Below are 20,590 nucleotides of genomic sequence, written 5' to 3' on the forward strand. Positions count from 1 at the left end.
GGGCTAGGGCCTCGCCTGTCTTGGAGGGATTGAGAAAGGTGCAGGCTGGCCCTTTCGTGAACCAGGCGTGGGGACCCTTCTTCAGCGGGAGGGCTCCTGACGTGAGCCCTGGGCGTGTGCAGCGAGCACACACAGGGCCCAGTTGTACCGCCACCCGCGCACAGGTCCAACAAGATGGACTGAAGCCAGCCAGTACTTTTTATTTTAAAGTAGTTCACACAGCGTCCCCCCTCCAATGCAGCATTTGTTTGGTGGCTGCAGCCCTACGCCCCCTGAGTGACAGGCCAGATAATCAGGACAGGAGGCAGCTAGAGCTTCCCGCCCACCCCTCACGCCCCACTGGTAGAGCTGGGCCGGTGCCCTCTTGTCCCAGGCTGAGGCTGACTCTGACTGATGGTGTCTGCAGTGGGCAGCGGGAGGGGATGTGGGCAGGTGGCAGACTGTGGCAGGAACAGGGCCAGGAAGCACCTCTGCCCTGGTGGCACTGATAAGGAGCCACGACAGATAGAGCAGGTGTGGCAGGATGTCTACATGTCAAACACACACGTGATGGGTGGGCCTGGGTGGCTCCACACCAGGCTGGGGCAGGACCATGCTCACATGTCACAGTTTGAGGTGACGCCATGTCACAGTTTGAGGTGACCCTGTGCCCAGGCCCATCTGTATGTGCAGAGCAGGACAGGAGGGAGCTGCACCCACCTCCCACCCATCCCAAAAATAAGGTATATAGATGCATGTTGATATATAATATAGAAGTATATACACCTGTACAGAAACTTTTTGCCACTAACCACTAAATGGTCACATTGTCCAAGACACTCAAACGGCAGGGAGACCCCTTGTGGCAGCCTGGGAGCCCTGTGGTTGGCTGACAGGAAGGAGAAGCCCAGGTTGGTTTCTTCCCTCGGTGGGAAGAAAAGGCAGATGAGCCTTCTACCCACCTTGGCCCTGGGCCTCTCCTGTCTTAGCCAGACAGTGACACCTCAGAAAAGGAGGTCATGCTAAAATGCCCTGCACAGGCCTGGCCTCTGACACCAGGGTGAGCCAGAGCTGCACCGAAGGCTTCTCCCCCCACCCCGTGAGCCTGAGCCTGGCACAGGGACCCATTGCCTGGCCTCCCAGGGAAGAGGAAGCAAGGACCGTGATTGTCAAGACAACCACACTGAGGTGGAATCAGGCCAAAGGGGGGGCCGTGCCATGGAACACCCCAGGCCCCACCCCAGGCCCCATCTCTGGAAGCAGAAGCTATAAGCAGGAGTCCCAGTGGAGCTGCAGGTCGTGGCCATCCAGGAAGTCCGTGGAGAAGAGGCTGGGGGCCGCAGTGCCAAGGGGGGCCAGACTCAGCACGGGGCCGCCCGACGACAGCTCCAGCCAGTCCATGCTGTCCAGGTGCCCGTCGGCCAGGTCCAGGCCCATGGTGCTGCTGGGCTCAGGCGCAAAGTGCAAATCCGAGGTGTCCATGGGTGAGGGGGGGTGGTCCAGGATGGCAGAGCTGCTCAGCATTTGGCTGTGGAGGTCGTCGATGAGGGACAGGGACTCTGGACCCTCGTGCCCGCCTGTCAGCAGGGGCAGCCCTGTGCTGCTTTCCAGGAAGTCCTCCAGGCGCCCGGGGAGGGCGGGTGAGCCTGACGGAGGGGGGGCCGTCTGCGGGAGCTCGGCACAGGGCGAGGGCTGTGGGGCCAGCGGGGAGGCGCAGGCTGCCGGGGCAGAGGGCTTCTCCTTCCCTGGAAGGGATGATGGCTCCTTGAAGTCTGCTGGGATTTCTGCCAACCAAGGAGGTAACGGGGTCAGAAGCAGGGCCAGGCTGGCTCCTTCCCTCTCCCACCCAGTTGACACTGAGCCCTTTCGACAAGTGTTGCAAGTCCCACCACCCCATCTAAGCATCTCCTCCTGGTGTCCCTGCCACCTCTCAGTGCCCGCTTTGGGGCAAGCAGCACCCGTTGCCGCTTCTCCGGCATCCCCTAACGCACGCCAGCGCTCAAGGCCTTCAAGCTTCTCGCACCCTCTCTGCCACCCAGGCAGCCTCGTCCCTCCTGTAGTTTCCGTCCCCGACTAGGCACTGGACGTGCAGGTGTGCCGCTCCTGAGCTCTGGGCCAGCCTGTCCACTGCCTGGGGCAGCCCCGGTGCTGGGGTCTCAGAGGGCCCACCAACAGCCGCAGCACCATCCACACTTGTGAGAAGCACACCCCAGGCTGCACACACAACTGCCATCTGCCTCTCAACAAGCCAAGGTGTTAAAGAGTTAACAATAGCTACTGGGCGCTGCATTTTTTCTTTTACCTTTAAATAGTTACTCTAATATGACAGTCATGTGTCTGGGTACACTGCTTCAAAAACAAGCATAATCTTAAACAGAACTAGATGCAGTAACTGCCCTTCTCTATTCCTGTCACTGCCATCCTAGTCCGTGCCACCGCCTCACAAGGGGATCTCTCTCCTTTTCTCTCAATTCTCTCATCGAAGTTTGAGAGCTTTCTGTGTGCAAGCAGCAGTGCTAAATCCTGAGGACATGGAGGGCCAACAGGACCCTAGTCCTCTCTCCACTGAGTTTAATGTCTTCAGGGATGGCCATCACTCACAGGTAACTGTAACCTGGGTTTTTTTTGAGATAAAGCTCACCCAGCATCAAGTCCCCACTGTAAAGTGGACGACTGGTCACTCACCCTTCTGCTGTGCGGTGTCCCTGTGTGCTGCATGCACCAGCCTATCAACTCCTTACATGGGCCCCAAGGGCTGTGCCGTTGTTGTGTCCCGATACCTGTCCCATCCTCATCTGGCTCTACCGGCTGGGTCCTGCCCAGACCAGAATCCTCCCCTCCAACATGTCCTCCTGTCATGTCTCTTCTTGGGACCCTTTGTGCTGGACAGACTACACCTCCCATCGGGCTGCAGAAGCCAGGGCCCTGGCAACACTGCTGACCCCTCAAATGGTCGTCACCAGAGTCATCCCCCTGTTCTCCTGACGCTGCTCAAGTCCCTCCACTACTGCCTGCAGTTCCGCCTGCCACTTGCTGCATTGTCACCTGACTCCTCCTCTTGTCACCTTCTACCCTAAACTCTTCCCCTGCCCAGAAACCCACATGACCTTGAGCAAGTCACAAAGGAGACCATCTTCCTCCTGTCACCTTCCTGCAGCGGCCTCCCGGCTGCCCTGAGATCAGTCCAGACACTGTCCAGCCACCCTTCCGGCACCTTCTGCCAACAACCACCTTGAGCCCCACCCAATGCCAGCACTTGAGGCTTGAATGCTCAAATGTCTGTCCGTCTATCTGCCTTGCTCCTCCAGAACGTTTCATGCTGTGCCCCCTCTGCACAGGTAGAACATTCTGAACCCCTCCTCCTAGAAGCCCACCCTGAACCCCATCTGGTGAGGTCCCCTCCTCCAAGAACCTGTGCACAGCCTACTCCTTTATCACAGCAATGAACGCATTAAAAACCAGAACGAGACACACAGTTTGTGGCCCGGCACCTCTCTGACTGGTCCGTTCCTGCTCACTCTGGCCTCGAGCACGCCAGGCACGCCCGGGCTACAGCTCTCCCACCCCGTCCCCATGACCTCCCCCTTCTCTACTTGTTTCCGCCACACGCACCCCTTTCTGACATGTCAGTTACTACGCGGTCTGTTGGCGACTTATCTCCCCATGCTAGACGGGGAGCCCCACAAAGACAAAGGTCTCTATTTTGTTTGCCAAACAGCCCCAGCACCCAGAATAGTGTCCCCACAGAGGTGCCTGGTAAGGTGAACCACGCTGAGGTCACCCCTCTTCTCAGCCCTCTTGCCAGGCCAAGGTAGGGCTTGTCTCACTCACTGGCGTGCCCCAAGTGCTGACTGCGAGGTCTGCTACTCAGCAGGTGTTCAGTAAACACACATACTCACCGATCAACCAGCCTAGGCTGTGTCAACCTGGGACAGGGAGAGGAGGAAGCATGGGGGCTGGGACTCACCTCCACTCTGAATAAGAATGTCGAACAGATCATCCATCTGCTGGCTTGAGGAACCATTTTCCTGTGGCACAAAAAGAGAAAAGGTGAGGATTGGGAACAGGGCTGGATGCCTCCTCCACCCCTGCGCTTCAGCCAGGCTGGAAGCCGGACACTGGACGCCCTCCTGCACCATCAGGCCCACCCGGCAAGGCCTGCGGCAGAGGATTACTGCCAGCCCCCATTCCTCCAGTGGCCCAGTGCAGCGGCCCGGCCAGGCCCCAGTCTGCCCTCTTCACCTGCTGTTTGGGCTGCTGGTTCACGGCCTCCTCATAGCCAGGCGGCTCCTTCTTCAGCAGAGAAGTGGGGGGCCCAAAGAGGGGCTGCGACGGGGGTTCCAAGTCCATCTGGGCGGGTGGGCCAGGGGCGGGAGAGCCAGGCTGGGACAAGGGCTGGACATGAGGGTGGGGAGAGAAGAGCGGTTGCAGGGCAGACCTGCCTGCGGGAAAAGTGGGAAGGAGCAGGGACAGGCCCCCTCCCTGCACTCCAGGAGGCAAGTGGCAGGCACCCCCTTCTGGCCAGGCCAGCTCTGCTGGCTCCTTCCAAGGAGCTCTCCTGGATGCCACCGGGGAGGAGGGTACGAGATGCGGAAGACCCTGATCTCGGACCCTGCAGACAGCTGGGCAGGCATGGGGTGACCTGGGTTTGGTACATGCCACGCGGGGAGAGGAAGGGGCTCTGGGCTGAGTCCTGCCCCCAGCTGAGACATCTACATCCTTCTCTGCCTGAGGCTGCTCAGAGTCCCTGTCTCCCACCCTGAGGGGCCTGGCTCCTCTCACAGCCTCTCTCTCCTAGCTCCACAGGGCTAGGCACACAGGGCATAAGAGTGGCCTCCCTTGTGGGCCAGGCTGGGTAGAGGGTCTGGGCTGTTAAGAGTGGCAGAGCAGCAAACCAGCTGCCAGTGACATTGTGGCGGGGGACAGCCGGCCTGAGGGAGAGGAGCTAGCACCAGGCTTGTCCGTCAGCCCCAGGCCAGACCCACAGACACCTGCAGGCTCAGCCAGGGTGACTGCACCAAGGGGCAAGGGGCAAGGGGCAAGGGGCAAGGGGCAAGGGGCAAGGGGCAAGGGGCAAGGGGCAAGGGGCCCCCAGGCCCCATCTATACCCCTTCCCCACCGTCTGCAGCAATGGGCGCCTGGGCCTACTGAGAGTGTCCAGGTGCTAACAATGTTCTAGTATCAATAGCCAGAGGTCAAGGGGGCCCTCGGGGCGGTGCATCTGCACAGGCCCTTGACCGTCCTGTGTCCTCACTGCTGAGATGGGGGATGGCCAGGCCCTCCCTATAGAGGGTGCAGAGAAGGTTAAATGAAGCAAACACAAAAGTTGGGCACCTGGGGGTGCTGGGAACGGGGGCTGTCACTAGTTGACCTGTGTTCACACTGCCCGGCCCCACTCCCCCAGCCCACATACCTGCTGGGGGCTCCCACTGGGCAGGCCAGGGCTATCTGCATTGTGATTGGTCACGGTGAGCACGAGGTGGGTCCCAGTGGAGTCGGTGATGAGGGTGGGAGGTGTAACCCCCTTGATGAGGCCAGAGCCTCGGGGGCCCAGGAGCAGCTGAGGGGTGGGCACCGGCGCAGGCTCCGGCAGCCCGGCTTCCTGCTTCACCACCACCGCCTGGGGTGCAAGGGCTGGGGCGCCGGCGTCTGCGTGGTCAGCAGTGGAGGTGGCCAGGCTGGGAGCGAAGGCGTGTGCCGGGCCTGGGGGCAGCCGGCTCAGCTGGCAGCTGGTGAAGCTGCTCTCCTGCTTCACAGCCGTGGCAGCAGTGCCAAGGGCAGCCGGGGCCGGGGTGGGGGCCGGGGCGGGGGCGGGCTGCTGGGCCCGCTTCTCCTGCTCCAGCTGCAGCCTCAGCCGCTCCACCAGCTGCTGCTTCTGCCGGAGCATGCGCGTCAGCTCCTCAATCTGCTTGTCCTTCTCCTGCAGCATCTGGTCCTTGTCACGCCCCTCCACCTCGCCCCGTGCCCCCGGGCTCAGGCAGCAGGCTCCAGCCCGCGGGCCCTCCTCCTTCATGAGGATTTGCAGCGGCGAGGCCTGCAGCGTGAGCTGGGTCAGGGGCGATGTCACCATCTCACCAAAGGTGTCCCCGGGTGTGGAGTTCTCATCGCCCGTGCTAAGCAGGGAGCGCTCTGAAGGGGTGGGGGACACAGGAGGTGTGGAGCCTGTGCTGCCGAATTTCACCACTCCATTGCTGGTCACCGTGGCCACCACCACCTCTGTGGGAGCTAGGCCTGCTGCCACCAGGGCTGGCCCTGTGCTCAGCCGGGCCGCTGGGAAGGCTACCACCACCTCACCAGCCTTGGGCAGGATGGAGGCAGCGGCAGGAGCCTTGGGGGCCCCCTGGGTGGGGCTGATTTGGTCTTGGTAGGCTCGCAGGCGTTCAATCAGGTCAGTCTTGGTGCCTGAGACAGGCAATGATCGCAACTTGAGCTCCTGCTTCAGCTCTGCCACCTACAAGGGGTTGAGAGCCAGGTCAGCAGGGAGCCCTGGGCCTCATCCAGGCAGTGGGTATGGACAGCTGGACAAAGGAACTGGGTCCAGCCAGGAAGACAGCCTGGGAGGACAGGAGGGACAAGCACGTTGTCTGTTAGGCCTCGTCTCTGCCAGGCTCCACTGGCCATTCGACATCAAGGCCCTCACCCTCCCACAGCCCTGGGAACAAGATATGCCCCACCACCCACCTCCTCCCTCTGCCCACCTGTACCACACCCCAGGGCCTAGTTAAAATGCCTGCTCTGGCTGCCAGCCAGACTGGGAGCCCCCCACCTGTGCCAGGCACATGGCAGCTACAGCTGTCCCAGCCACCAGCCTCGTGCTCAGGTAGACTTAATGGCACTAAGCGCATTCTACAGATGAGAAAACTGAGCACACAAACATAAAGTAACACCTCCAGGATGACAAAGCTAGTGAGGGGCAGAGCTGGGGTGCAGTCCAGCCTGAAGGCCAGCACCCAATCCCAGCCACCTCAATGAGGCTGGGTCTCTGTTGGGATCCAGCTCATGGCCCAGGTAGGGTCCACCAGTCTAGAGGCCAAACCCTGCAGGGAATTTGGTCCACTCATTTGATCAGACAGAGACCCCAAGCCCAGGACCCGGGAGCTGCACAAGCAGGTTCCGGGGAGCATCAGCTGATACAGCGGATAGTGTGAGGGTGCTGAAATTGGACAGCCCCTAGTCTGAATCCTCGCTCTGTCACTGGGGCTGCTCTACCTCTAGGCACCCTAGAATGGGGTATCACCCCCATTTCTGGTACTGCACTGCCGAGATCGAGGGAGAGAAGAGGCCCACAGCTGCTGTGTGAGCCCCGCCCGAGGCCCTGGACTGACAGTGACAGTGACGATGAGGAGGGTGTAGCCTGCACAAGAAGCCTGTCTGATGAAGGCCAGAATTGGGAGCCCTGCCTGCCCCTGCCCCCAAGGGCTGTGGGTCCAGGGCCCGCTGATTGCCCTGCCTCCAAATGAGACTCCCAGAAAGCCCCTGTGGGAGGGGCAGCCACCTGCCTTCATCTCATCCAGGTTGGTGGGCAGGGCCCCCAGCTTGCCCGGCAGTGAAATGCTGTTCTGACGCACTAGCCCGCTGGTCCCAGGGGCACCTGAGCTGGGGCTGCTGCTGGTCGTGGAAAGGCTGCGCACTGGGGGGGCCCCGCTGCTTCCCAGAGTCTCCCCTGCCGGCCTGGGAAGAAGGAAAGGCAGAAATAAGTCCCTTAAACACCACCTCAGCTGCTGCAGGCAGAAGCCAAGAGCCTGGGCTGCAGGGTAGTCCTGCTGGAGACACTCTTGTGAGTCCAGACCAAGGATCCTTTGAAGTCTGGGGTCACCCCCACAAGCGTGGCATCTGCTGGCCTCAGGGCAGTGACGGGTTGGGCAGGGGTGGGTGGTGCAGATGGGTGCCTACTTGGGAGGGGCAGCGATGGGGCAGGAGTGGGGCAGGCAGGAGCAGGGCGGGCAGGGGCGGGGCAGGCAGGGGCGGGGCGGGCAGGGGCGGGGCGGGCAGGGGCGCGCGCCTACTTGGGCGGGGCGGGCAGGATGGCCTGGTAGTTGTAGTGCTGCTGCTGCTGCTGCTGCTGGTTAAGGATCTGAAGCTGCAGGAAGAGCTGCTGCTGCTGGAGGATCCTGGCGTAGGAGGAGTCCATGGGGGGCGGCCCCTTGTCCTGCTTTTGGTCCGGGGGGATGTACTGATGATACTTGAGCTTCTTCACCTTTGGCTTCAGCTCCTTGGCCTTCTTGCTGCGCTGCGACTTCTCGCTAGCAGACTTGGGTTGGCTTTGCTGTGGGGGACAGAAGGCACGTCATGGGAGGCGCAGGCTTCTTACTGAGGAGGCCCAGGAGCGGGACAGCCCTCCCTCCCACGCCGCGGTGGCTGAGAAGGCCACCCTCCACCCTGTCCACTTCCACTCTTCCCCGACTGGGCTGCAGCCCCTCCAAAGAGAAGCCTCCTCAGTGCCCAGGAGTGTGCCGGAGCAGGGAGGGGGGCATCAGAGGGGCGCCGTGTACGTCTGATCTTAAGAAGGCCCCAGCTCAGAGGCACCGTCGGCCACAGTCACAGGCATCCACGTGCCCGGCAGAGTGGGCACTGCCGGTGGAGCTGGACGGGCTGTGTCATGCCAACCTTGGAGAGCCCTGCCACAGCAGGAATGACTGTGGGCACTGGAAAGCGAGGCAACAACATGAAGCAGCTCCGAGAAGTCACTTCCCTCAGGTCACTAGTGATCCCGATCCGGCTGTATGAAGGAGCTGGGATTCAGCCTAGGACTCCACGAGCCCATATTCATGTACCCAGTGTGCCTGCAAAGTCTCCCTGCTGGACAGCAGGGAAGGCTTCTCACCGGGCCAGAAGGCCAGAGAGGACTGGGCAGACAGGAAGGGGCCAGGTGGACAAGCGCTAGTTGGGGAGTGCCAGGGAGGCCTGGTAGGTGGGGAACATCAAGGTGGTGACACGATGCAGGGACAGCTGGGGTCTCCAGCAGGCAGAAGTGGGTCTGAAGGGAGGGTCTGGGCAGAGGTGACTCACTGGAGGAAGACCTGACAACCTGGGCAGGTGGCAGGTGAGGCGTTTGAGCTATGGCCACTGTGAACACGGCGGAAGAGGCAGAAAGGGTGGAATGAGGAGGGTAGACCTGCTAGAAGGTGGAGCCAGAACTGACGTGGGTGAAAACAGGAGCAGGCAGAGAGGGCGATGGAGCCGTGGGAGGAAGGTGACCTCACGAAGGCTGAGGGCAGAACCGAGGAGCAACCCCCATCCCAGAAGAGAGGAGAAAAAGGAGCCCAGGAAAGAGTAGCTACCACAGCGAGAGGAGCCACCAGAGCGGGAAAGGTGAGCAATCGGCCCTGGAGAGGGCTGAGGGGAGCTGCTTCAGCTCACTGGTGGGGCTGGGAGCACTGGGAGCCCTGAGAGGCTGAGGCAAGGCCCAGGCAAGGGGAAATCCAGACAAAGTATGGAGAAAGTACCCTTTCAAACGCATGGTGTCAGAGGAAGGAAACAGGAATGTGGCAAGGAGCAAGTCTGAGGAGGTATTTTGGGGGACAACCTTTGACCTCTGTGGACAGTAAGAAAGAAAATGCAGATGCACAGAGAGGTGCCCACTACAGGGGCGACGTCCTGGAGAAAGTGGAAAACGTCCAGGGCACAGGGGGGCTGGGGAGACCCCTCACTGCCCTGGGCCTGGAGGAAGGACGTACTGATGGGGGCAGCACACTTTCTCGCGTGGAGTGGGGAGAGCTGATGGCCTCAGTGGCGATGCCTCGCCCGCAAACAGAGGAGTAGGATAAGGGAGGGAGGGCGTCACCACAGCACAGAAGGAGGGAGCCACAGGGGCAGGCCCAAGAGCCGCAGCGAGGGCTCAGCGAGGCTGAGAAAGCGTGATTCTGCAGGGCTCCCAGGCTCCTGGGACTAGCGGCAAGAGGAGAGGACGCGTGGTGGCCAGGGACTGTGTGGAGAGGAGCCCAGAGGACTCAGAGAATGATGAAGTTGAGTAGAAGAGGGGAGTCAGCAACCTGCCCAGCAGAAGCACAGGAGGTGGGGTGGGGGGGATCCTGGGGACTGAGGTTGCAGAGCTCCTGGGCTGAGGTGGCTTCAGGACAGGAGGGCCATTGAAAAGACCACCTGACTCCCCTTTGCCCACTGAGGCCCCCAGGGAGAGCTCTGTGGCCCAGTGGTAAAGCTTGCCCCCTTGAGTTACTTCAGGTCAGGTCTTCGAGAAGGAGAGTAACAACCAAAACCCAAAGGTGCCACTCTGACCCCACTGCCTCACGAGGTTGTCGATGGCCTTAAATGAGAAGGTGTGGTGTTTGCTGGTGGCTGAGAGAGGAATGAATGGATGGAAAGCCCAGCCCAGTGCCTGGGACACAGCTACCGTGATGTGAAAGGAGAACACGGCGGACATTCCGGACTACTTCAGTGGCCTGTGCTGGTCTCTGATGAGGGAATGGCGTGCATCCCACCCTCTGCAGTCACCCCTCAGCGGGAATGTGGTCACAGAAGGCTTAGGGGGTGAAAAGAGGGTGTGGCCCCTGAGAGAACTGTACCTTGATGAGGGTCGGGGTGGGCTTGGCAGCGGGGGCGGTGGTTCCATTGGTGAGGCTGGAAGGCAGCAGAGGAGGGGGCGGCGGAGGCGGCTGCTCTGCCAGGAAAAGGGTTTCTCCAGGGTCGGGGCCGGTCGGCAGTTGGGACACAACCTGAGTGGGAGGGGGAAATGAGGCTGCAGAGCCACACAGGCACAGGCCACCTCCAGGGGTGGAGGCAGGGTCCTGTACAGGGGGCAGGGGTAGCAATCACCTCCTGGGATGGCATCAGTGTCAAAGGGCCAGTGACAGGCAAAGACCAGGCGGTTACAGGAGCCGCCCCCAGAGCGGCAGAGAGAGAGGGAGAAGCAGAGCAGAGGGTGGTGAAAGGCTTGCTGGGCTGAGTAAGATCAAAAAAAGTCGCTGTTGGAATGAAGGAAAATGGGGGCAGACCAGCGAGGTCCATGGGTCCAGTTTTAAGGCAGCCTGAGCCGATGTCCTCTAGCTAGGCCCTCGACTGGCTCAGGCAGGCTCAGGCCAGTCCAAACTGCCTGTGACAAAAGGGGGCCCACTGCCGACATCTCCCTCCCTTCACTGGCGCTGAAGCAGCCAGGCTCTGGCTACTAGGGCGCCCCCGCTTCCCTGTGCCAGGGCAGAGGCAGCTCTGGTGAGCTCAGGGAATTGGGGAAGCATCTGAAAGAAGCGGAGCTCACCTGAGTGGGGGACAGAGAGGTGGCACTCGGCAGTGGCTCACTGACTCGGGCTTCCAGGGGTGATGGCACGGAGCCCTGGGACTCGTGGCTGGCAGGTTGCTCGGGCGATAAGGCATCACTGCTGTCCTCATCGAAGGAAGAGCTGTCTGCTACTTTCGGGTAGTTCACCTGGCCCACTGAAACCCAAAGCCAGCGTGAGGCCCCACCTCTGGCCCCATGCTGGCTGAGCAGAGGAAAAGCCTTGCTCACGAGTAGAGCACTGGCCCCGCCCCCTCACACCTCAGCAAAGTGACAGCAGGCCGTAGGCTTTGTCCCCAGAGAAGCCCCAGAGCTCCGGGACAGTCCATCCTCAGGACCAGGAACAAAGACCAGAGAGAAGCTATGGGCCACCATGTGCTCTACGCTGCGGAAAGGCACCAGTGCTGACCCTCTGCTTTCTTCTCTGCTTTCCAGTCTTCAGTCAGGCTCCACCTTCTTCCCTCCCTCCAGCCAGCTGCCTCCCTGGGAGACCCTGCTGCTGTCCCCCGCCTCCCCTCCATCTGTTTCCTGCAGTTAAATGTTCTTCACTCCCCACCCCAGCTGTACAGAACGCCCTACTCCCTGGACGCTGATGGACCCTGCCCTGCCTAGAGGGACAAAATGAGTGCGGCTCCTCCTGGCCGACCCTCCAGAGGCCGGGAACAGACTAGGGAGCCAGGGTCTAAGGCTGAGACAGAAGGCACCCCAGCAGAGGCCACTGGCTGTGACTGCCCTGACCTGAGCCCATCAAGCCCCGAGTGTGCCTGTGGGTGTCTGTCAAGGCTGCAAGCCAAGCTGTTTGGGAGGTGGGGTAGGGGGATCCCAGGACCAGGAGGAAGAAAAGAGGGGAACAGGGAGCCTGAGGGAGAGCTACAGAGGCCAGTGGGACATTTCAAAAGGTCCATGTCACAACCAGAGTCTGCATGAGGGAAGAGGGCTTGCTTTTCACAACAGGAGGAGTGGAACCCACAAGTGGCCAAGGCCCCTGAGGTGCACTGCCGCTGGCCGAGAGGAAACCTGCTCTGGGGGAAGGCCGCAGATACGGACACAGGAACAGGAAGGAGCCGCTGGCTCCGCCTGGGTTGGCCCTGCAGTGACTCTCCCAGCAGTGTCTTCCCACCAAGGGCCGTCACCTAAGGCTCTTCCTTCCTCTAGAAGTGCACCCCATCTGTCTTGGGGCCACGCATGCTCTGGGGGATGGAGCTCACTGACCACAAACACCTCAAACATCTAGGTGGTTTCTCACAGTCTCTATACCCAGCGGGGGCCCTGTGGGGCAGGGCAACCTCCCAGCTCCTTAGGGTGGCAATCCAGGACAGAGGCGCACCAGCGCCCACGCTGGCCCATCCACCCCGAGGGAGATGCTGGCAGGACTGAGAACGCCTAGGACTGTGCCTGCGGCCTCCCAGTAGACCCAGCTGCCCACTGTGGGCCAGGTGGGGTGTGGAGATGTGGACGGTCCCTGCCCCCAGGGAGTTTACACACCAGCCCTCTGGGAGAATGGGACCGCCTAGGAGAGACCGGGGAGACGGCCTAGAGGAGAGGAGCCTGATGAATCCTCAAGGTCAACTGGGAGCCTGAGGAAAAAGGTATGTGAGCGTGTGTGGGTGCAGGCGTGAGTCCACAGGAGGAGTGTGCTGGCAGGTGGGAACACAGCCTCTCCCAGCACCCTATTCTTGGCAGCCCTCAGAACTCACTGTCTCCCTCCTCCTCGCCCATTTCCCTCCGTCCAGCCAGCTTTGCCTCCTTCCCTCTATCCGAGCTCAACCTCCATCTTAGCCCCGTGTCAGCTTCCTCCTCCTTGCTGCCCCACCTGCTGCCCTCACTCATTCTCATCTCTCCACTCCTCGGGTAGGATGTGGCTGAGGCTGGCAAGTGCTCCCTTCCCGAGGATGCTTCCACGCTCTGCCTGGCCACCGGCCCCTACACACGCCATTCCCTCTGCCTACAATGTCTTTCTGTACCTCCTCCAAATGTGCCACGTCATCTTTGGGGCCTTCCCAGCCACTGCCAACCGTCGCCTCTCAGCTGGGCTCCCAGGGCACAGACACCATAGCCATCAGGGCCATTATTAGCTGGCCTGTAATTAACGTTATTATATAACCTCACAGGTGCAGTAAACTCCTGTCAGGGTCTCCCCAGGCACTAAGGGCTGTCCACGTGACCCTGAACACTGCCCCACAAGGCAGAGAACTTAGCTTCCGAGTCCCAGGCCATGGCCCTTCTCTGCACAGTGCTGCCCTGAGTGGGAGCCGACCCAGAAGCCGTCCCGTCTGTCAGCCTTCTTACGTCAGACTGACTTCTTTGCGGGCAGGAGTCATGTCTATTCATCTTGGTAACTTCAGGACTTCACATGGGGCCTGGCACGTGCCGACCCTCGGCTGACATTTACCAGACTGCTGGCTGGCTGTCAAGCCCAGAACTGGCTTGGCTCAAGCCCTGGCCTGTGACTCGGAGCTGCTACGCAATCTGGGGGAAATCTGGTAAGAAAACACCAAGGAGGGACAGGGCCAGTCAGTGGACAAAGGTGTTGGGGTGTTCCTGTGGGCTCCAAGGGTGATTGCAGCGAAGTGGGGAAAGGGCTGCTTGGGGCCCAGTGCATGCCAGCCTCCTGCGCTAACTGTCCAAGCCCATCTGCAACGCAGTCTCCTTGAACCAGTCTCCTGACTTGGCACGTTATGGGGCCTGCTCCAGTGGGTCCCGTCTCATGTCCTACCCAACTGTGACTCCTCACCACTGTGTGAGAGTTAAGCCTCCTCTTCTCTACAGTGCAGCTGCCTCCCCAAGGGTAGGAAGGCCTGGCCACGTCCAGGAGCAGGTGTCGGGCCCACTGCAGTGAGGGAGACCGATCTGCACCAACCCCTCAGCCAAACCTAAGCAAATCCAGTCTGAACGCCTTCCCACAGCGCACCAGGCCCTGCCCTGGTCCATGCCGACCTCTCCTGCCTCCTGTCTTGTCAGCCCCCCTGATGCGGCCACAGTGAACCACCTCGGCCTGTGGAGTGCCAGGCTCCTTCTCATTTCCTGGCCCCGAACTCGCGGCCATTCCAGCCTGGGACACTCCTCCTCGCCACGCACACCTTAGCTAATCCCTATTCCTTCCTCAGCCCCTGGCTTGGTCACCTACCCCTGGTGAGCCTCGGTGTGCCCACAGCACCCTGCGCTGCCTCCAGCACACCTCTTTACCTGCTGTGCCCTCCCCTGGGCACGAGCTGTATCAGACGGGGGCCAGGTCTGTTTGTGGGGCTGTAGGCCTAGCACCTAGCACACTGCTTGGATCAATACATTTTGTTGTCCCAAGTGCCAAGCTCCAAGAAGAGACGTCACAAGGAAAAATAACACATGATGGGCAGGTTTCTAAGCCCTGGCATCTCTGCCCGTTCACACCTGCCGCTCCTGCCACCTGCCTACCCCGTGAGAGAGAAGTAGGCCGCTGCGTTTAGAGGCATGGATGGAAGGTAGGCAGGACCTCTCTGCTATTTATTTACTTATTTTTGGGTGGCTCTAATCCCTGAGGACCCAGCACTATTTCAAGTTTAGACAACCTGTTCATCAGGCCCCCCAACACTGCACCTGGGTCTCCCAAGACTCAGCTGCAGCTCTGGCCCAATTCTGCTCCAATCCTGGCTCCCTCTCCCCCTGGCCTCCTGGCCTGCAGTCCACAGGGGCGGCCTCCTCACCAATGATGGCTTCCTTCAGGCTGGACTCCACGGGCAGGATGTTCTTCTCTACCAGTTCCATGGGACCAGGCCTCTGGGCGATCTTCTCGTTGAGGTCATCAGCCAGCCTGGCTCGCTTCAGCTTTAGCTGTTTGGCTTGGAGGGAAGGCTCGGCTGAGGTCTCTGCCGTGCGAGAGAAGGAGGTGCGTGAGGAGACCTGGTTCTGCCCTGGGGACTCTGAGCAGCTCTCCTCCCGTCCCGAGAAGGCGCAGACCCATCAGATGAGGCTCATCCCAGGCGGAGAAGGCTGGCCTGGCCTGAAGTTCCGCAAAAACAAAAGAAGGGGCCCTGCCGTGGCAGTGTGCAGTCACACACGACAGTGGTCACTAGCGCAGGCCAGCCCCAAGGACTTTCTGGGGTGGCAATGCAGAGCTGAGCAAGCAGCAGCCGGCTGAGTGGGCTCCACTCTGCCGTGAGCTTGCTGTGTGACCGGGGGCGATGCACCGCCTGCTCTTTTGTCCTCATCTGCACATAGGGCTCAGACCAGGAAAGGTCTCTTTCAGCCCCAAACGTGCAAAACTAAACAAACGAGAAATGGATGGATGCACGCTGCTGCTGCCTACACTAGAAACGTGGAAGGCCGTGTGAGGCTGGGGCGGGTGAGGCACGTCTAAGTGACCTTACTTATACCTCACAGGTTTCAAAGACCCTGAGTGAGTGAATGAGAACAAATGAATGAATGAAAAAGAGAAAGTAAACGCACTTTTCTGTTGACTCTTTTGTGTGGTGTAGTTCTATGGGTTTTCACAAAGGCGTAATGTCATGAACCCGCCATTAATAAATGCATTGTTAAAATGGATTCTGGAGGAGAGAAAGGGATGTGCCCTGGGAGAGAGAAGAGACTCCACAGCGAGGCTGATGAGGTCTTGGGTCACCAAATGGCCACAGAAGAAAAAGCCATGCCAAGCCCAGGGAGGGTGACCACGTATGTCTGGCGTTCCCTGGAGCAGAGGAGGCCACCACAGCATTGCTGCTGGACTTGGTTAGGACCCCACCATCTCCGCTGCCAACAGCAACGAGGGTGACAAGGAGGAGGGAGGAAGAACTGTGAGTGGTGCCGTGGTGCAGACAGCAAGAACGAGGGTTTAGACGAAGAAGCGTTTTCAATCTGACATACCTTCCAAAATGTGCATCCTGACCAGCTCCGATCTCTCTGGCCGGGAACGAATCTTCCGCTTCAGATAGTCCTCAGTCTACAGAAAAAACACATGGGGAAGCTCTCAGATCCACCGGCGTGTGGCATGGACAGGACCCCTGACGCAACCTTGGCTGTTGTGGACGCTGCTAGTCACCTCTGAGCCCCCATGGCCTCCGCCTGTGACCGCAAGGTCCTGAGGCAGGAAGGGGGGCAGGTGCAGCCCAGGGAGGCCCCAGCCATCTTTCAAGGCCATTTGTCTCTCTGAGGCTGGACGGCGACTCCCTTTAAAATGTCTGTTATTTTTTCCTATCATAAAAGTAATGTATGTTCATCAAAAAAGCTTTAGAAAATTAGAAGTAAAACAATCGACAAATGATCCCCCGTGAGTCTATGGGTATCTGTTTCTAGCCATTCTTTCATGCAGATAGGTTTACTTTTACAGTGCTATAATCACAGTGAATATAATTTTGTATCCTGTTTTTAAAAATTTTGCATCGCACGACCTCATGGAGTGCTGTTCACTCATTCTGAATGGCTACCAAATGGAACACTCCTTCTGATACATGGTGTCGCGGCACTAGTTCCTCCAAGTCCAGTGTCCTCATTTCCTCATTTATTAGGCTCCAGGTGAACTAAACCATCCCCTTAACGGTCACAGAGCCACGACTGCCCAGGGCTGGTGCTGCAAGGTGTATCTGAGGCCAGACCTGTCTGACTCTAGAGCCTGCGCTCTGAAGTCTGCAGCAGCATTTCTCAAACCACAGGTCCCCCAGCACCGGGTCAAGACCAGCGCAGGATACACACAATAGAAGATAACACTCAGAGCACGCTGCATGCGGTCCAGGTGAGGCTGGGCCCTCACCCCGGCCTCCTGCTGCTGCGGGGCCCTGAGGGGCAGCTCTGTGCTCTCCAGCGACAGGTTCAAGGGGCTATGGGTGCTGGGTCTCCCACCCCAATCTGCAGTGGGCAGCACTACTGCCTGGGCTGCTGCAGTCTTCATGGACACCAGAACGGGGCCTATTTTCTAAGCTGTCTGAGCTCTAAACAGGGGCCACAGTTGAGGCAGAATCCAGCTGTGATTAAGAAAACATCTGGAGTCCACAGGCCATGGTCTGAGTCCCACCCAGCTTTGCCACTTACTAGCTGGACAAGTTAGTTAGCCTCTCTTAGCTGCACCTAACGGATGTAACCAGCACGTGAAAGTGCTCGATACAACAGGAGCTGTTGTCATTAGATAGTATTTGCTCTCCACCTCTCTGAGAAGCAGTCAAGGACGGTGCCAAGTCGTGGGATGGGCTGTGGCAGCACAGGCAATGCCATTCCTTTCCCCCTCTGTTCTTCAGGGCCCTGGCACTCTCAAACCGTGCCGTCGGTTACTGCTCTGGCTCCCAGTACCTATGACCTCATTCTTCCCACTCCCTCTAAGCATTAATCATGACTTTCTAAGGCAGATTAAAATAAAATAGAAGAATGTAAGAAAAGTCTTGGAGGTAAATATTTTGGAATCTCTGAAAGAGTTGCGGGTCTTCAGGGAGCTACGGCCGCCAATCTTCTGTCTGGGGTGCTTCTCATCCCTGTCTTTTATGTAAAAGAAAAAAGTGAAGAGGGTCGGAGGGGATGCATGTTCTGGTGACTTCCCCATCTCCTCCCACACTGGGCAGCAGAATATTCCCCAGAGCTCCCTGGGGGAACTGAAACCCCAGCGTGGGAGTGGCTGCAATTGAGGTGCTGCAGCATGAAACCTGGGGTCCGAGCAGAGCCCAGCTTCTGCTTTCCAAAGACTGAAAGCAAACCCGGAGCTGCTCGAGGCAGATGGAGTCTGGTCAGGTTTCCTGCCCCCCGGAGGTGTGGGCAGTGCAGCCCTGGACACAAAGGGGCCACCGCTAGGCAAACTGTCCCATGGCTGGTGCTTGCAGGCTAGCATCTACAAAAGGTTTAGTGGAATTAAGGGTGGGGAAATTCCAGTGGTCTCAAAGCAAGGCTCAGGGGAAGAAGGAGTGGGTGGTCACTCCGTTACCCTAAATGTGCCGAAGGAGAAAACTCATTCTGGTCCCATTCCATATGATTACCCTGGAAGATGCCTGGGGTGGAGATGAAGGTTCTAGTCTGAACTGTGAGGCTAGGCCTAAGCCTAATGCCAGCTACTGAAGGGAAACAGAGCCAGCAACGCAGTGAGCTCCAGGAATGCTCTCTGCAGGTCCTTGGAGAAAAAGGTCCTTACCCTGGCCCGCTCCAAGCTCCTTCTCTGCTCATGAAATGCAGCTGGACTTTTCAAAGCTGTTGGGAGAAAAGCCGTTTAAGAGAGTTACTTCACAGTGAAGCATCATGTCAGTGCTACAACTTACGGTCAGGAGGCATCTTAAATTCAAGTTAATTTTAGCAGTACTATTAATATAAGCTGCAGTCAAGGGGAAACGGCACCTGAGTAAGCATGTCTCTATGCAATCATTGCCCCACTAAATCAGTTTGGGTTACTTTATGAATCCTAATGGGAGCAGTCCCTGCCTAAGTGTGGGCGCTATAAAGCACACTCATGAACTACAACTTTAAAACCACCCTGGCCCTGTCCCGAGACCGTGCACTGCACAGCCTCATCGGTCAGCCTCCCACGGCACTGGCCTGCTGGGTGCTGAGGAGGAGCAGAACAGCACAGCAGGGGCACCTTCCTTCTCAAACCTCACTAGGAACCATAAAGTGACCAGAGCTGTTCTAATGGGGCAGCTAAACCAAAAAGACTCCTGTCCTTTCAGGTACTGTTTCCCTCCTCACTCAGCCGATATTAATAAAGCCGATATTAATAGGACTACTAAAATTAACTTGAATTTCATCTGGAAGGACTGAAGAACCCTGGTGAACATACACGATGGGCCGCCGACAGGACAGGTTCACCGCGGCCTGGTCAGGGGATCGCCTCTGCTCTGGGGACACTGCCACCTACACCACAGCACTCAATACCAGCAAACAGCACAGAGAGGAAGGGCCAAGCCAGGGTCCTCCACAAATGCTGTACTGTGAAGAGAGGGTCAGTCTCCTTTCGTCAAAACCTCGGCTGTGAGGACCAATGATGATTTGGGACCTGAGGATGTGGGGAAAGGCCTGACTCGCTCCAAGTAGGGAACAATGGCAATAAGAGAAATTGACAACACCGTGGTTGGTTTCACTTCTGCCGCCCTCCACCTTCAGAGCAGCTGTGAAACTGTGTACAGAGATAATTTCTGCCGGCTGACGGCTGTGGTGTGAGCGCGGGGCTAAGGAGCCGCTAAAAGTAGCAAGAGCATAGATAGGGCCCTATCCTGCCTGGGGCCCTGTGCTTCCTCTCCCCCCAGTGGGCTGGGCCTCAGCAACAGCAGTCCCAGAAGAAATGTGCCATCAGTATTTAAAAAAAAAAAATTTTTTTTTAATCACATAATAAAACAACTGCAGTCTTAAAGGCTCTGCTTGGAGCCCGTTCCATCTTCTAACGGCAGGGGGCGCTCTACATTTAACAAATAATCTCTAAGGAAAACCAGTCCAGAGTTCCTCCCCAGCCGCCAGCGGTATGCCCAGACACTAGCAGGGCCGGCCAAGCTCTCAGGGGGGCGGCCTTGGGCATTTCACCGGGAAAGCAGACAACCCTGCACCTACTTAGACTGTGTGTAAAGCTGGCTGAACTCCAAAATCAACCTTCAGAAGCCATGAAGCACAGGAACCTGTACAGGTGTGCTGGACCAGCAGCGGATGAACACCTGGCTCTCGAAGGGCTTTTCCCGTGGCTGAGACAACAGTACAGAGAATCCCGAGGAAGCCTCCGTGCCCGCCCCACCCGGCTCCGATCTGCCTCACCCTTCTCTAGAGCACTCGTCACCGTCTGACATTCTCACAGCCACACTGTACATTTTTCTCTATGTTTACTGTCAGTTCCTACCACTCAAATTTAAGCTCCAACAGGCACAGCACACACTCAATAAATATTCACTGAACCAGTGAAATGATGAACAGTTTATACATGGTGGTGCAGGGGTTAAGAGCTACAGCGGCTAACCGCAAAGGTCAGCGGTTTGAATCCATCAGCCACTCCCTGGAAAACCCGTGGGTTTCTGTCCTATAGGGCTGCTGTGAGTCTGAATCGACTCGAAGGGAATGGGTAAGGTATAAGCAAATAATAAAACGTGTGCCCTAGACCTGGAAGATTCTGTGCTAGAGCTCTAGACGTTTGTTCATTTGAACAGCCAGGGTTCTGGCTCCCATCAAAACTTGGATAGAGAGTCAAGGGATTTGTGTTCCACTCCTGGCTTCTACCAAGCGCTTTTGGTGTGACACTGGGTATGGCTGCTCTCTGGGTCTCATTTTCTTTTTCTGTAGAGAGAGGATCTGCCCAGCTCCCAGAACTCCTGAAAGAACCAATGAGACTGAAAGTGCTCTGAACCAGGGGGTGCACTCACCAAGGTGTCTGAGGCGAGTGGCACGAACGGTCTGTGCTGAAACCCAAAGGCTGCTGCAGAAGAAAGGCCTGGCAGTCTACTTCCACAAGATTACAGCCATTGA

General features: G+C 58.4%; 1 protein-coding gene across 6 annotated transcripts in view; it reads right to left on the reverse strand.

The window, feature by feature from the left end:
• Nucleotides 1–31: 31 nt before the first annotated feature.
• MRTFA (myocardin related transcription factor A) overlaps nucleotides 32–20,590 on the reverse strand; it is a 138,068-nt gene continuing 117,509 nt past the window's right edge. For all 6 annotated transcript variants that reach the window (XM_049885187.1, XM_049885185.1, XM_049885188.1 and 3 more), the window contains 11 exons: nucleotides 18,288–18,343; nucleotides 16,046–16,121; nucleotides 14,890–15,051; nucleotides 11,192–11,367; nucleotides 10,503–10,652; nucleotides 7,986–8,245; nucleotides 7,479–7,650; nucleotides 5,393–6,430; nucleotides 4,222–4,374; nucleotides 3,947–4,007; nucleotides 32–1,763 (listed from right to left, as the gene is read on the reverse strand). In XM_049885187.1, coding sequence (XP_049741144.1) covers nucleotides 1,246–1,763; nucleotides 3,947–4,007; nucleotides 4,222–4,374; nucleotides 5,393–6,430; nucleotides 7,479–7,650; nucleotides 7,986–8,245; nucleotides 10,503–10,652; nucleotides 11,192–11,367; nucleotides 14,890–15,051; nucleotides 16,046–16,121; nucleotides 18,288–18,343 — 2,822 coding nt within the window. In that variant the 3' untranslated portion in view covers nucleotides 32–1,245. The remainder of the gene's footprint in view (nucleotides 1,764–3,946; nucleotides 4,008–4,221; nucleotides 4,375–5,392; nucleotides 6,431–7,478; nucleotides 7,651–7,985; nucleotides 8,246–10,502; nucleotides 10,653–11,191; nucleotides 11,368–14,889; nucleotides 15,052–16,045; nucleotides 16,122–18,287; nucleotides 18,344–20,590) is intronic.

The sequence above is a fragment of the Elephas maximus genome, chromosome 4 (genome assembly GCF_024166365.1).
Source record: "Elephas maximus indicus isolate mEleMax1 chromosome 4, mEleMax1 primary haplotype, whole genome shotgun sequence".
In the NCBI taxonomy this organism is placed as follows: domain Eukaryota; kingdom Metazoa; phylum Chordata; class Mammalia; order Proboscidea; family Elephantidae; genus Elephas; species Elephas maximus.